The sequence below is a fragment of the Eptesicus fuscus genome, chromosome 7, assembly GCF_027574615.1.
Source record: "Eptesicus fuscus isolate TK198812 chromosome 7, DD_ASM_mEF_20220401, whole genome shotgun sequence".
Classification (NCBI taxonomy): Eukaryota; Metazoa; Chordata; class Mammalia; order Chiroptera; family Vespertilionidae; genus Eptesicus; species Eptesicus fuscus.
Genome location: NC_072479.1, coordinates 104,632,010 through 104,647,531, shown reverse-complemented (window position 1 = coordinate 104,647,531; position 15,522 = coordinate 104,632,010). Strand labels below are relative to the sequence as shown.

Genomic DNA, 15,522 nt, shown 5'->3' with positions numbered 1-15,522 from the left:
CTGGACAGCAGGCGTCCAGGGCTGTCCTGTGACTGGAGCTGCGCTCAGCCTGCTCACGCTGTGTCCCGCGTGACGTGGAGCAGCGCCTTGCGTGCGTGGTGGAGTGCTCAGTGTTGACTGCGTGATCTGCGGGACTGAAGGGGGAGGCAGGCCGGTTTTAAATGGAAAATTCCTTCAAGTGTTGTGTGGTTTGGATGTGTACTGATTTTTTTTTACTAGAATTTTCAGGCTTTTTAAAAGTTGCCTGAAATCCTTTTACAAAATTATTGCTGTTGGCTTTAAAAACAAAATGGCATGTGTATACATTATAAATAAGAAACACATTTGCCTCACCTCAGATTAGTTGAACCTATTTTGCTGGGGTTTTGTTTGTTTTTTTGTGCTGAGAACACAAGCTCTACTCTAGCAAATGTCAAGTATACGCTGCAGTGTTGTTAACTCAGTCCCATGTGCACATTCGGGCCCCAGAACTTACTCATCTTGAAAATGAAAATGTGTACCTTTGACCAACATCTGCTCATTTCCCAACCAGATCTGAGAGGACCAGATCATATGACATTTCTCTTATTGTTTGAGGAACTGTCATCCTGTTTCCCATGGAAGCTGCACTAATTTACCTTCCCACCAGCAGTGCGCAATGGTTCCCTTTTCCCCAACCTCACCAATTCTTATCTCTGGTCTCCTTTTTGTTTTTGTTTTCTTGTTAATCCTCACTGGAGGGTATTTTTTCCATTGATTTTTAGAGAGGGTGGAAGGGAGTAGAAGAAAAGAGGAGGGAGGGAGGGAGGGAGGGAAGGAGGAAGGGAGGGAGGAGAAAGAAACATCCATGTGAGAGAGTCACATTGACTGGTTGCCTCCCACATGCAGCCCGATGGAGCTGGGATTGAACCTGCAACCCAGGGAATCGAGCCCTTGACCCTCCAGTGTGAAAGACCAGTTCTCTAACTACTGGGCCACGCTGGCCAGGGCTCATCTCTTGTCTTTTTGATGATGAAACCTCACTGTGGTTTGATTTGCACTTCCCCGATGATTAGTGACGCTGACCACCTTTTCACGTGCCTACCTGCTGGCTGTGAGCTTTCCTCTTAGACTGCGTTTGCTTAGTGTTGGAATGTTTTGTCTCCATTTCCATTTGTTTCAAGACATTTTTTATTTCTTCTCTGACCCTGCGGTTGTTCCGGAATGTGTTAGTTTCCACATATTAGTGAATTTTCCAGTTTTCCTGCTGTTGTTGATTTCTGCTTGCATAACCATTGTGGTTGGAAAAGATACTTAATATGATTTCAGTCTTCTTAAATTTGTGAGGACCTCACATGTGATTTAAACTCGCTCTGTGACCTAACATGACGCATCCTGGAGGATGTTCTGTGTGCACTCAGAATGCGTGCTCTGCGGCTGTTTGATGGAATCCCTGAGGATGTCTGTTGGTCCATTTGGCCTAACATACAGTTCAAGTGCAATCTCCCTTATTGGTTTTCTGTCTGGGTGATGTGTCCGTTGCTGAAAGTGGGGCATTGACGTCTGTTATTGTCGCTGCACTGTCTGTCTCTCCCGTCAGCTCTGTTGGGTGCACATGTATTTACGATTGTTATTACTCTTGATGACCTGACCTCCTTTACCATTATGTGACCTTTGTCTCTTGTTGCAGTTTTGGCTTAACGTCTGTTTTTCCTAATAGAAATATGGCTGTCCCTGCTCGCTTTTGGTCTCTTAACTTTCAGCCTATGTGTATCCTTAAGACTGAAGGCAGCCTGTAGTTGTGTCTTACTGTTTTTATTAGTTTATTTGTTTTTTCTTTAAATATTTTAATTGATTTTTTAGAGAGAGAGGAACATTGATGTGAGAGAGAAACAAAAATCGGCTGCCTCCTGCACACCCCCTACTGGGGATCAAGCCCGGAACTTGAGCATGTGCCCTGCTGAGAGTTGAACGGGCAGCCTTTTGGTGCATGGGATGATGGCTCAACCAACTGAGCCACATCGGCCAGGTCTCTTTCAGCAGTTGTTTGTTTGTTGTTGTTGTTGTTGTTTTTCAGCACATACTTCCTCTTTATTTAATAGATTGATGAACTTGCATAAAAACGTGCTTATCTTCATTAGTAATCATGGGAATGCAAATTAAAACGAAGTACTATTATATGAATCAAAAATAGTCAAAATTATTAAGACATTTAGCAACACCAACTACTAGTCTATAATAATAAAAGCATAATATGATAATTATACTGGGCCGAACAGCACAACGACCATCTGGACGACCTTCCAGATGACCTTCCGGACCAAGCTGCGGCTGCAAGGGCCAAGGCAGCCACCATGGTTGCGAGGGCCGAGCCCCTTGCACAAATTTCATGTATCGCGCCTCTGGTCCTTTATAATAAAAGGCTAATATGCAAATCGACCAAATGGTGGAATGACCGGTTGCTATGACACACACTGACCACCAGGGGACAGACACTCAATGCAGGAGCTGCCCCCTGGTGGTCAGTGCGCTCCCACAAAAGCCGGACTTATGGCTGGCAAGAGCAGAGGGGTGGGAGGAGCCTCTCCCACCTCTGCGGCAGTGCTAAGGATGTCTGACTGATGGTCCGGACATGCCCTGAGGACTCCTGGACTGCGAGAGGGTGCAGGCCGGGCTGAGGACACACCCCGCTCCGAGTGCATGAATTTCGTGCACCGGGCTTCTAGTAAGATATAAAAGAGCAGAAACTCTCATACTTTTAATAGGGAAATACAGTGGTAACACCAGTTTGGAAAACTGGCACCATTTTCTGACCCAGCAATTCAACTCCTATCTATATACACAACCAAAAAATTATGTATATACCCTGTGTTTAGAACAGCATTATTTGTTTTGTTTGTTTGTTAATCCTCACTGAGGATACTTTTTCCATTGATCTTTTAGAGATAGTGGAAGGGAGGGGGAGAGAGAAAGAGAAACATGGATTGGTTGCCTCCTGCATGCACCCTGACCGGGTCCAGGGACCAAGCCTGTAATCAAGGTAATTCCCCTTGACCTGGATTGAACCACGATCCTTCGGTCCACAGGCTGATGCTCTGTCCACTGGGCCACACCAGCGAGGGCAGGTGTTGTTCTTTATGTCCCCAAACTGGAAATGGAAATGTTCATCTCTGAGGGTGAGAAGGAAAAAGGCAGTGGTCCAAAGGATGCTCCGGATTGCTGCCAATTTGTGATTGTTGACCTGCCTGGCTGCCTAGTGGCTACTCACATGCTCACTTGTGACATGCTTTGAGCTTTATGTTTATGTTTTGCGCAAATAATCTGAATGTATGTCATACTTCATTCTGATACGGGATTTTTGGACTGGAACACACGGTGTTCCCCTGGGCAGGATGGTTCCCCGGATTCTTTGTCCGTCGGCGTGGAAGAATGAATCCACGGATGGAAGGTGGTATAGCAAGGTGGAGATTTATTGAAGAACAGTACAGACTCCCACGTGGGACGGGGAAAGAGTCCCCAGCAGTTGTTTGCTTTTTAAAAATTACTTATTGATTGATTTTAGAGAGAGAAAAACATGGATTTATTGCACTTATTTATGCATTCATTGGTTGGTTCTTGTATGTGCCTTGACTGGGGATTGAACCTGAAACCTTGGCATATCAGGATGACGCTCTAACTAACTGAGCTACCCAGCCAGAGCCTTTTAGCAGCTTAATTATCATCCCACTGTCTCCTGGCCTCCAGGGTTCTGCTGAGCAGCCCACTGACAGCCTTCCCGGAGCCCCATTGTCTGTGACGAGTGTCTCTGCTCTTGCTGCTTCCAAAATTCTCCTTGTCTTTGATTTCTGGCAGTTGTATTGGGTTGGATCTGTTTGGGGATTATGAGCTTCATCACCTGGATGTCCCTATCTCTCTCCACATTGGGGGAGTTTTTAGCCATTATTTCTTTAAATACGCTTCTGTCTCTTCCTCTCTTCCCAGTCTCCCAGAATGTGTTATTTTCTTAAGAGCATCCCATAATTCGTGTAGGCTTTCTTCACTTTTTCATTCTTTTTTTCTCCTCTGACAGGATCATTTCAAATGAATGATCTCTCAGTTCACACATTCTTTCTTCTGCTTAAGTCTGATGTTGATGCTCTCTGTTGCAGTTTTTGTTTTCTTCATTGGATTCTTCAGCCCTAGAGTTTCTGTTTGCTTCTGTTTTATGATTTCTGTGTCTCTGTTGAACTTTGCAGTTCGTTCGTGTATTATGTTCCAGATTTCGTTGAGTTGTCTATCTTGTCGATTCTTGTAGGTTGCCGAGCTTCCTGAAAACAATATTTTGAATTCTTTGTCAGGCGATTCTTTGGGGCTGGCTACTGGACAGTTACTGTGGTGTCGCGTTTCCGTGACTTTCCGTGTTCCTTGGAGTCTCGTGTTGCTGACTTTGCATTGAGGAAGCATCGCCTCCTCCCGAGTTAATGACTGGCTGGCTCTGGGTGATAAATACCTTCACCAGTCGGCCCTGCTGGGCATTCGGAGGCTTTCTCAGACCCTGTGTGTGGATGCACCACTCCACACTTACTCCCTTTCGGGGTGGATTCTGAAGCTGGTACATCTCTCGCCCCCACAAAGCCAGGCCGGGGCTGAGAGCCTCCCTAGGGTTTGCTTTCCTGAAATGCTCAGGTTCATGTGCCTCCTCGCAGTCCCACAGCATCAGGTGGCTTTCTGCACCTCTCACTGGCTGTCTGCAGAGGCTGGCACCCACCACCTGCGTGTGCAGGGTGCGAGCCGTGGGGGGAGGGTTGTGAGGTGAAGCGCGCAGAGCACTGGGCGGCACCTGGGGGCCGTTGGCAGCTCCGCAGAGGAAGTGCCCAGCAGGCCGTGGGCCGGCCTCCCCGTGGAGTCTGCCAGTGATCTGTAGGACCCGGTGCTGCGTGGCCGTGCCCCACACAGCGGAGACCAGGCACCACTCACTGCCCTCTCACCTCCCCCACGGGAGAAGTTGCGGGCACCGAGCTGTGCCATCTTGGGAGAGGGATGATGTGGGACAAGTGAAACTGCTCCTCCCACCTTCTTCAATGCGCCCCGTCTTGGATTTCTGGCCCCGGGCTGTGCTGGCACCTCTGCCGGACTCGACCCCACCAAGGGGGCCTGAGACCCGTGTCCGGAGGAGCAGGAGGGCGGAAGCTCCGACTCTGCCGTCTTGCTGATGTCCCTCCGATCTGGGCCGTTTCTAACTGTAGGCCTACTACTCGCCGCAAGCCAGACTGTGAGCCAGCTGGGAACACAGATGAGGCCCAGAAGAAGTTTGGCAACGTCAAAGCCATCTCCTCAGACATGTACTTCGGAAGACAAGACCACGCTGATGTAAGGGCGCGGAGGGCTCTGTGCGGGCGGGCCCCATGGGCAGGGGGGGGAGTGGGGAGAGCAGGTGATGGGTGCTGAGTGAGATGGGCTCAGGCTGCGAGAGGCCCCTGGCCCCGGGGAGCTGGAGCCAGGACTCAGGTCCAGGTGTTTCTGACTCCTCACCACACCTTGCTGCCCTGGCGGGAGGGGGGCGCGGGGGTGGGGGGGTAACCGGAAGGTAGGACTGTGTCTCACGTTTCTCTCACTCCATTCTCAGTGTTCTGAATAGCCATCCATTCAATCTTTTTTTAATCCTCGCCTGAGGCTATTGTTTCCATTGGTTTTTAGAGATGAGAGGGAGGGAAGGAGTGGGAGTGGGGAGAGAAAGAGAAGGGGAGAGAGAGAGAAACTTCGATGTGAGAGATGTTTGCCTCCTCTATGCACCCTGACCAGAGCCGGGCATCAAACCTGCAACCGAGGTACATGCCCTTGACCGGGAATTGAACCCACAACCCTGAGGGCTGACACGCTAACCACTGGGAAAACCAGCCAGAGCCACTCAGTCTCTTTTGACTAAACTTCAGGCAGTTTCGATACATCTGTAACTAAATAATCTCTGACCAGAGTTAAATGAAGTGTATGGGTGTGGGTTTGGAGGGGAGATGTATTTATTTCCAGGCTGTCGCTTGTCCGAGTGGAATCTTGCTAAGCAGTAAAACGCAAATGGAATCGGAGAGGTTTCGGCTTCCTTCTAATTCGGAAGCCTGTGTGCCTACGCAGCTCCGGGACGGTGTATTGCAGGCTCCTCGCACTGTCAGAATTCTTCCTAAAACGTCCCGGTTTTATTGTGTGGCAGTAGCATGCTCGCCGCATTTTAAGAGCATTTCGCGTGCCACTCGGCTTTCCCGGCCCTGAAACCCTCCTTGCTCTGAAGTCCACAGCGTCAGGCTCAGGAGGACAGCTTCCTGTCGTGGCCCTTGGCAGCAGGGGGGAGGGGGGGCACTCCCACAACAGAGATGCCGTCTCTCGCCTCTGGGGTCCTCGCCCTGGGTGGCCTTGGCCTCCTCTGTGGCTCTGTGCTGGGATCGCCGCTGGCCCCCGGGAGTGCATCCAGCGCTGCGGGGAGAGCCTGGGGACAGTCAGTGACCGCCCATCCGGGTTCTTTTTGTCAAACTGCGTGTGTGCTCAGGGCCTAACGTTCCTCTCCCTGGTCTTGTCCAGTTTGAAACCCGGGCGCGGCTGGAGAGGCTGTCGGGAAGCTCCTCCATCAGCTCGGCCGACCTGTTTGACGAGCAGAGGAAGCAGACGGCAGGTGAGGCAGCCGGGCTGGTCTCCGCGGTCTGCGGCGCCCTCGGGGCGGGGGGCACTGCCGGCAGCTGTGCCTGGTGAGCCGAGGTGGGTGCCTCCGGGCTGGGAGCACCTGTGCTCTGCCCTGGCCCCCCGCAGGACGGGCTGGCTGCTGACGGTCCCTGACCGCGTGGGTGCGGGCAGGGCAGTGCGGCTCACGCGCTGTTCTCCTCTCCACTCCCGGTCTGCTGGCCCCTGGTCAAGGCCACTTCCCTTGGTGACCACCCTGGCAGAGGGGTGCTCGGCCTTTGGAGGGCTCCCCAGTCCCTCCCCGCCCCCACGGTCGGTGCTGGGTCACCTGGAAGAGCCCTGGCACGCAGGCCGTCCCGAGACCCCGCGCTGGCAGTCACGGCTCCGGGTGCTGGGGTTTCTGAGGCGTCGTTCCTGCTAAAGCCCTTTGCTGGCCCCGCGAGCCGGCCGCCCAGTGCGGAGGGAAACCGGGCGCTCCGCTTCAGAGAGCAGAGGCCACTGGCGTTGGCCTGTCTGCGCCCCAGCCTCTGGCCCGCGGGACCGCAGTCCTGGGAAGGGGCACTGGGTGCTGGCCGCCCAGAGACCCCCAGGCCGTTCGTGTGGGTGTCCTCGCCCGGGCCCACTGTGGGTGCCGTGAGGACAGTGGGGAGCGGGGCCTGCACTGTCCTTTCCCGGAGCCCGTCGTGTGGCTGAGCCCACGGGGCCGCCCCTCCAGCCCGAGCCCGGGCACCAGCGTGGGCACAGCCCGGTGCCAGGGCAGGGAGACGGCGAGGCACCGGCTGCAGGCAGTTGTCCCCGGTTTGCAGCCGGAGCAGCAACCTCCGGGGCGGGGGAGGGAGCCTCCCGCTGGGGTGCCACTGCTCCAGCGGCTCTGAGTGCCCCGGGCTCAGATCCTCACGGGAGGCTTCAGGGAGCAAGGGGAGGCCGGGGCAGAGGCCGGGGCACAGGCCAGTCTGCCTCTCGCCGCCTGGCAGGCAGCTGGGACTGTGCACGGTGTTCCGGCATCGGGACCGGCCCCTCCACCTGGTTCACGCTCCCCTCTCCTCACCTCTGCCGGGCGGGCCAGCTCTGGTCACCTCGTCTGGAAGGAGGAAGAGCGACACAGGGCGTGCCGGCCTGGGAGGCACCCCTCCCGCGTCCCGCTGACCAGAACTCTCTGCTGCGAGCATTAGAGCAGGGCCGGGAGAGCACTGAGGGCACTGTCCGCTCCTCCGGGCACCGGGGGGAGGACTGAGGGCACTGTCCGCTCCTCCGGGCACGGGGCGGGGGGGGGAGCACTGAGGGCACTGTCCGCTCCTCCGGGCACGGGGCGGTGGGGGGAGCACTGAGGGCACTGTCCGCTCCTCCGGGCACCGGGGGAGTGGGGGGGGGTAAGGGGGGAGCACTGAGGGCACTGTCCGCTCCTCCGGGCACGGGGCGGCGGGGGGAGGACTGAGGATACTGTCAGCTCCTCCGGGCACGGGGGGGGGGGGAGCACTGAGGGCACTGTCCGCTCCTCCGGGCACCGGGGGGAGGACTGAGGGCACTGTCCGCTCCTCCGGGCACCGGGGGGAGGACTGAGGATACTGTCAGCTCCTCCGGGCACCGGGGGGAGGACTGAGGGCACTGTCAGCTCCTCCGGGCACGGGGGGGGGGGGGGGACTGAGGGCACTGTCCGCTCCTCCGGGCACCGGGCCGGGAGTAGTCAGTGAGGTCACTGTCCCCAGTGCTCGGCCCGGGCCCTCCTCAGCCGTGCTCGCCTCTAAGCAGTGCTCGGGGTGGTAAGTGGGGTGCTTCCCTTAGGTCACCCGGCTGACCTCTGCGCCCCTCTGCGCCCCTCCGCACCCCTTGGCTTTGCCCCGGCCCTGGCACTGGCACTGGCACTGGCAGAGCCTGGAGGGCTTTAAAGTCTCCGAAGGCGGAGGGGGAAGACCCGCCCCTGCGGCGGCCGGCGCTGTCTGTGCTGAAGGACAGTCCTGTCCCTTCGGTTTCGCTCCTGTCGCTTAAGGGGCAGGCGGTGGAGGTGGTCGTGTGTGGAGCCAAGGGGTAGCGGGCTTGGCCCTGGGGACCCGCGGGGTGTGGGTTCACAGTCCCTGAGCCCCCAGCCCCTGCGGCGGTTGTGGGACGTCACCACCAGCTCCGTGTGGGCTCGCCGTGTGGCAGCCCCGGCACTCACCGTGCGGTGGGACACGCTGGTGTTTCTGCGGGGCAGCCAGGCCTTAGCCACGCGCCCGGTTGTCACGGCCTCAGCAGAGGCGAGGGCCGGCCTCGTCCTGGGGGCCTGCCTCCTCCTGGGGGGCCTGCTTCCTCCTGGGGGGCCGGCCTCGTCCTGGGGTCCTGCAGTGGGTGTGGCTCCGGCTCAGACCTGAGAGCAGGTGAGGACAGACCCACCCATCCAGCTCACTCCCTGGTGAGCCCACTCCCAGGCAGGCTCCCCCGCCCGTGCGTGAGCTGCGAGTGGGAGGGGGTGCCCCAGCCCCCCCAGGAGCCCCAGAGCAAGCAAAGGGCTCCTGGCGCTCACATTCCTAATCCGGGGCCGGCTCCGACTGGCCCGGCTGCGTCAGGTGCCCACCCCTTTGGATGGACGGGGTCCAGGGGAGAGGCACCCGGAGGAAGGGCGGAGGGTCCGGGAGGAAAGAGGGGCCCCGAGGGGGAGTGACTCTGCAGAGACAGCAGCCTGGCAGTGACCCAGGCCACACCTCCTCCTGTGTGGGGTCGTGCAGCTGGTCACAGATGCAGGTGGGGGGGGGGGCTGGTGCTGGGACCCAAGCCCTGGCCCATGCAGCCCCCTGGCCCTGCCCACACCTGCTCCTGGGAAGCAGGAGGGCGGGACCCGCCATCTCTCGGTCATCGGGGCGTCACTGGGCGGCTGCTGTGGGGCCGAGTGACCAGCGCGCCTGCTCTGTGTGCAGGAAACTACAACCTCTCGAGCGTGCTGCCCACGGCCCCCGACATGGCGCAGCTGAAGGAGGGCGTGCGGTCCGTCGCCGGGAAGCTGTCCGTCTTCGCTAACGGAGTCATGACCTCCATCCAGGTCAGCGGGGCTGCGAGGACGGTCTGAGGAGGAGGGTGGGCTCTGGTTGTGAAAATGAGCCTGGGACCACTCTTCAGTCGCTAGGAATTGGGTTTTACGTCATTGATCTAGATGTTTGCTCAGTGTAACCCAGGACATCATAAAAGTCAAAAGTCCCCATTTCCTACTTGTTACATTTTCTGATTTATGACCCTAGGGGAATTGTTACAGGAATTATCATGGTCCTTATCCACTCCTTTCCTACACTGGAACAGAAATACTAAGAAGACAGTAAAAATGACATTCTTTTTATCTTTAAAAAGGTGTTCTGTGCATATCTTTTCCAAATTAAAAAAGATTACATGTGTATATGTAATCCTGTTTTTAGATGACGTTTTGTTATGAGCATTTCCATGTAAGCAAAAATTCTTCAAAACCAATGGAAATACATGTCATTTACATAACAATTCTTCAGGTTGGCTCTTGAGAGAGTATTCTAACCTTCAGTAAGGCCAGGGTGGGCCAGCTTGTATACAGGGTGGGGAGAGTAGGCTCACAGTTTATTCTTGTCTTATTATTTATTAACTAGAGCCCAGTGCACGAATTCATGCACAGGTGGGGTCCCTTGGCCTGGCTGGCGATTGGGCCGATCAGGGCCAGCGGAGGTTGGCCGGTGCGGGGAAGGGCCAGCTGGCTGGGGGAGGGACTGTGGGAGGTTAGCCGGCCAGGGGGAGGGGCTGTGAGAGGTTGGCTCTGGGAGCACACTGACCACCAGGGGGCAGCTCCTGCATTGAGCGTCTGCCCCCTGGTAGTTAGTGTGCATCGTAGCGACTGGTCAACCAGTTGTTCAGTTGGTCGCTTAGGCTTTTATATATATAGACTAGAAGCCCGATGCACAAAGATTCATGCAGAATGGGCCTTCCTTTCCCTGGCTGCCGGCAACGCCTTTCTGCTCCGGCCCCGCCTTCCCACACTGCCCAGAGTCCCTGGGTGGCTGGGGTGGCGTGGAATTCCTGCATTGTCACTATGGCAACAACGCAAGTGTCCAGCCCCGCCCCTGGCCACTTGGCGCCTGTGTATGCAAATTAACCCCCATCTTTGTTGGGTTAATTTGCATACTCCTGATTGGCTGGTGGGCGTTGCAAAGGTACAGTCCATTTGCATCTTTCTCTTTTATTAGTGTAGATTATTGTATTATTTTCCATACACACACCTGTACACCTCCTTTTGCCCACCCTGTGTAACAACCGAAGGCCACCTCTGATTGGGCGAAAGGCTTATCTCTGAACCTTCTGTTCATGTCAGGTTATTGCAGGGGATTCTGTCATGAATGTAAGACATGGCCCTGGTGCCTGCAGGGTTCCCAGGTGGGTGCAGGCCTCCCTGGAGAATTCCGGAGGCCCCTGCTGAGGCCCTGCTGGGAGTGAGTGTCTGGTTGGGATGCAGAGCTGCTCATGTCCCTGAGGAGCTGAGCCCATTGGTCCTCCACGTCGGTGACAGTCCTGGTGACAGATGAGCATCCCATCCTTAGTCACGCCCACCCTGGAGGTGAGCAGTGGAGGCACAGAGAGCTGGAGTGTGCCCCTCAGCGAACCAGGGTCAGGTTCAGACTCCACCTGTGCTCCTCTGTCCCCATCACACCTGCCTCTGGGGGCTCGCCCGGCCTGCACTGCCCGCCCTCCACACTGCTCCCCAGGCAGAGGCCAGGCGGCAGGAATGAGGAAGTGAGTCGAGTGTTTGTAACTCTCATCCGGGCTCTCTCTCTCTAGGATCGCTATGGTTCTTAATGCTGATGTCACGTGCTTCCTGGAGAAATCCCTCCCTAAGGAACCGACGCACCGCAGACTGCAGCGCAGGCGGCCCGTTGTGCAGGTGGCTCTCTGCCTTGTCCCGCAGTCCTAGACACGCTGACTCCTCGTTTCCTTTGATGTAGAAGCCTTATTGTCATTTCTGTTTGGTCTTACTTCCTGCACATGCCCTCTCTTTGCCAGGCCATGCATATCCTCGCTTTATTTCCTTGGAATCTTTAGTTCTGACAGCTGGGGGCCTGGAGACATGGCCCCTCCCACCCCTGAGAACAGAGAGCCTTGAGTGGGGTCTCAGCGTGTTCGACCCGGGGGCTAGGGGCTCAGAATCAGCTGGCGCCAGCTGGGCCTGGAGAAACGAAATCCACAACAGACATCTCAGTAGCAATGGAGCAAAAAATAAAAACAAAGACCAAAATGGCGTCTCACTGACGGATTGCTTCGTGATATTGCACATAGTCAGGTGACTTCAAAATAATGTTTAAAGTCACCTGTCCCCTTGTAAATTGTTTATTTTTATGACCTATAAATTCCAAAATAATTTCAGTGAGTGCTTTTAACAAACCTAAGTTTCTGCGTTGCCGAGGGAACTGATCTTTTGACAAGGTGTGGCTGTTTGAATCTATGAGAAATATAAGATGAGAACTCCCTAAGTGCATTTATAAATCGATAGAGTGTACAGAATTAAAAATGAATAAGGGAAAAAGATACACTCACGGAAAACATTTCAGTATGTGGGAAAATAGTAGTTGTAATTGGGTAGTTTTGTTAATATTTTTTATCTTAATATTTGTTTTTTAAAAATTATAGAATGTGTATAAATGAAGAAAAATAACTTGGCTGTGTTTTAGACAGCATTAGAACATATTGTTCAGAACAGTAAAATGTATTTGAAATTCGATGAACCTGAAATATGGTTCCAGCTGAATATTTTGTGAATCTTTCTTAAAGCTCCGATGATTAGACTTTGAATAAACAGTTGCCGCAGGGGCGTTGCCGACTTTTTCTTACCAAAGTTTATGAGACGAGTTATCGTATATATGAGGGCTCACGCGGTCTGACATTGACGTACATTTGAATGATGATAAAACTACTGATGGATTTGGGTTTTTGTTTTGTTTTGTTAATCTGAGGCTATTTTTTATTTTTTTTTTAGAGAGAGGGAGGGAGGGAGGGAGGGAGGAGGAGGGTCATCGATGTGAGAGATACATCCATTGGTTGCCTCCCACACACGCCCCAACCAGGGCTGGGGTTGAACCTGCGGCCCAGGCGTGTGCACGCGGCCAGGCTCCCGGGTCTGTTTCTGACGTTTGTCTGGGGCCTGATGTCTCGCTGTCATTAACTGAGCGCGCGCAGTAGGTAGGGGTGGGGTGTTTTTGCTGAAAGTGAGGTGAGCAGAGTGGCATCTTTCAAGCCCCAGGGGCTCTCATAACAGACCCCACAGGCGGGGGCTTAAACAGCAGAATGAACACAGTGTCCCCCAGTCCCAGAGGCCAAAGGTCCAAGGTCAAGGTGCCATCGGGAGGCCCTGTCTCCAAACAGCCCCGTGGGAGTGAGGGCCTCCACGCGGGAATCGAGGGGCGCTCAGTCCAGCAGTGTCCGTGGAGTCCTCCCACGGGTGTCCTGCCCCGGCGGGCGCCTGGCTCGGTCCGTGGCCCAGAAACCTCCGCTCACAGCTCTTTTCCCATTCTTCAGGGGGACGGCGGGTCAGACTGCTCAGGCCACTCTGAGTGTGCCCTGCTCTTCCCATCACCGGAGTCCTCACGGGGGGGGGCGGGGGGGGGGGGGCATGGGCAGCCGCCCCACCCCCGCCTCCCAGGGCGGAGCTTTAGGGCCTGGCCAGGAGGTGTTTCTGAGCGGAGCGGGGCTCATACCCCCCAGCACAGGTGCCTTTGTGAGTGTGCGTGTGTGTGCATGTGTGTGCGCGTGTCCATGCATGTGCCTGTGTGTGCATGTGTGTGTGTGCGTGCGTGTGTGTGTGTGTGTGTGTGTGTGTGACTTGACTTGGCATTCCTGGCCCTTTATCCTTGGGCCTCAGTGTGTGTGTGAGAATCAGCGTGCGTGAGTGCTTCTGTAGTAAGGAACAGGTGATTTGACAATCAGCTTCTGTAGTAAGGAACAGGTGATTTGACAATCAGCTTCTGTAGTAAGGAACAGGTGATTTGACAATCAGCTTCTGTAGTAAGGAACAGGTGATTTGACAATCAGCTTCTGTAGTAAGGAACAGGTGATTTGACAATCCAAGGGCCACACGTTGTTTCTGGGGAACTGGGGAGGCAGAGGGCGCGGGGAGGGCATGTTCCCGCAGCGCTTACCAGGAAGGATTTGCTCGGAATGCCTTCCGCCTTGCAGGGCTGCTGGGGAAGTGGGTGAGCAGGTCCGAACAGGTGTCGGAGCTGCTTCGGAGACGAGGTTTCACCGGACAGCAGAGACCAGGGCGTCCAGAGACAGGGAGGAGCGCCGGGGGCCTGGGGACGGGGGGGACAGAGACAGAGCCAGCCCCGCTCCTCCCGGACCCGAAGGCCTCCCACGAGCCCCCCAGCACCTGCACTGCCGGGACACCTGGCGTTGGGCGTGGCTCCCACAGTCCGGCACCGCCCGGGCAGTCCATCGCCACTCATGTCATTCGTTCACAGCCCCTCCTGCCCACGGGGAGCCCATGGCCACCCCAGAGAGGCTGCTAAGGTGGGTGGACTTGCACCCATCTCCCAGGATGCATGGCGGGCGGTGGCGGGGAGCAGGACTTGCACCCTGGCATCAGGGAAGCCTGCCACTGGGAGTCGGGGTGACTGTGACCTCCCAGAGTCGGGCTCTGAGGACCCAGCGCTGACCCTCCCAGCCCTGACCCCTGACCTCTGCTCGGTCTCTGCGGTCACAGGGCCCAGACAGCTGCTTGTGCTGAGTCTGGGCGGTTGTGAGGCTGTGTGCCCCTCCCCTCCCTCCCCTCCCCTCCCCTCCCCTCCCCTGTCCCCTTTCCTCTGTGGTTCTCCTCGGTGCCTCGCCCAGGCCATCTGTCTCACCTAAAGCCAGGGCCGCGGGCAGGAAGGGCAGCGGGACCTGGCACGGACGGACGGATGGTGGACGGGCAGGGGTAGTGGGGAGCGGACACTGGGGGTCTCGGCCACACAGGCTGGACTTGCAAACAAGCTTCCGTGGCCGGGTCTCCCTCCCCCACCTCCGTCTGTGCTGGTCCTCTCTGGGGCCTGGGCGCACCCCCTAAGGCAGTGGGCGGTGGGGACCCTGTCCAGCCCCAGGTGAGTAGCCCCCAGTGCGGAGGGTCCCCCCCTCAGGACGGCCTCCCCTGACTCAGTCCCTGCAGCGCCGCCTGCACCAGACATGACCCTGCGCCCTGAGCCACTTCCTCTCCACCCACTGCCCTTCTGTCATCTGGCGGCTGCGCCTGGTCTCCACCACACACCGTGGGCATGGGAGCTCAGCACCCAGGGCTCCGCCTGAGTTTAGGTCCTCACTGCCGGGCACTGGGCCTCACTATGGGGATCAATGGGGCCCCGGAGCCCCCACTTACTCCTGGAGCACCCCACCACCACCCACCCCCTGCCCAGCTGCTCAGCCCAGTTGCTGCCCCCCCCCCTCCCCGCCCCGTTCCCGTCCATGCGAACAGCCTGTGGGTCTGTGGCCTTCACTGCCTGAGTATCCCCAGCCCCCATCACCTGACCTGGGCCCAGGTCTCCCTCCTCCAGCCCGGCCCCAGCTGCCCCGAGCGGCCCTGTGACAGCACACTGCTCCTTCCTCCCAGCCGAGACCCCACCGCTCCTTCCTGCTCCAGAGCCTGAGCGCTCAGCGAGGCCCCCAGACCCCGGGGCCTCCCCCACCCCTGCCCCTCGCCAGCCCGGCAGTCAGCTTCATTCTCTTCCCTGCCGTCCCCCAGCGACAGCTCTGCCAGTCAGGAGCCCTCAGAGGGAGGATTAGGAGCCGGTTCTGGGGGTGAGCAGGCATGAGGGGTGCAGACACCCTCGCCGCTCACCCCTTCCTGTGGAGAGAAGAGCAGTACCACCACCTCGAGGCGGGGGGTGGGGGTGGGGGTGGAGGAACCACAGGAAACGGCTGAGCTCACCTGGCGGGGCCCCAGCACACAGTAGGTGTACGGCCTTAGGCGAGGTG

The 15,522-nt window shown here is 56.6% G+C and overlaps 1 protein-coding gene across 2 annotated transcripts in view; it reads left to right on the top strand.

Annotated features, from left to right (window-relative positions):
- Window positions 1–12,390, top strand: part of ARFGAP3 (ADP ribosylation factor GTPase activating protein 3) — a 45,168-nt gene extending 32,778 nt beyond the window's left edge. For both annotated transcript variants that reach the window (XM_054719602.1, XM_008155389.3), the window contains 4 exons: window positions 5,184–5,307; window positions 6,508–6,598; window positions 9,495–9,616; window positions 11,365–12,390. In XM_054719602.1, coding sequence (XP_054575577.1) covers window positions 5,184–5,307; window positions 6,508–6,598; window positions 9,495–9,616; window positions 11,365–11,382 — 355 coding nt within the window. In that variant the 3' untranslated portion in view covers window positions 11,383–12,390. The remainder of the gene's footprint in view (window positions 1–5,183; window positions 5,308–6,507; window positions 6,599–9,494; window positions 9,617–11,364) is intronic.
- The last annotated feature ends 3,132 nt before the right edge of the window (window positions 12,391–15,522 follow it).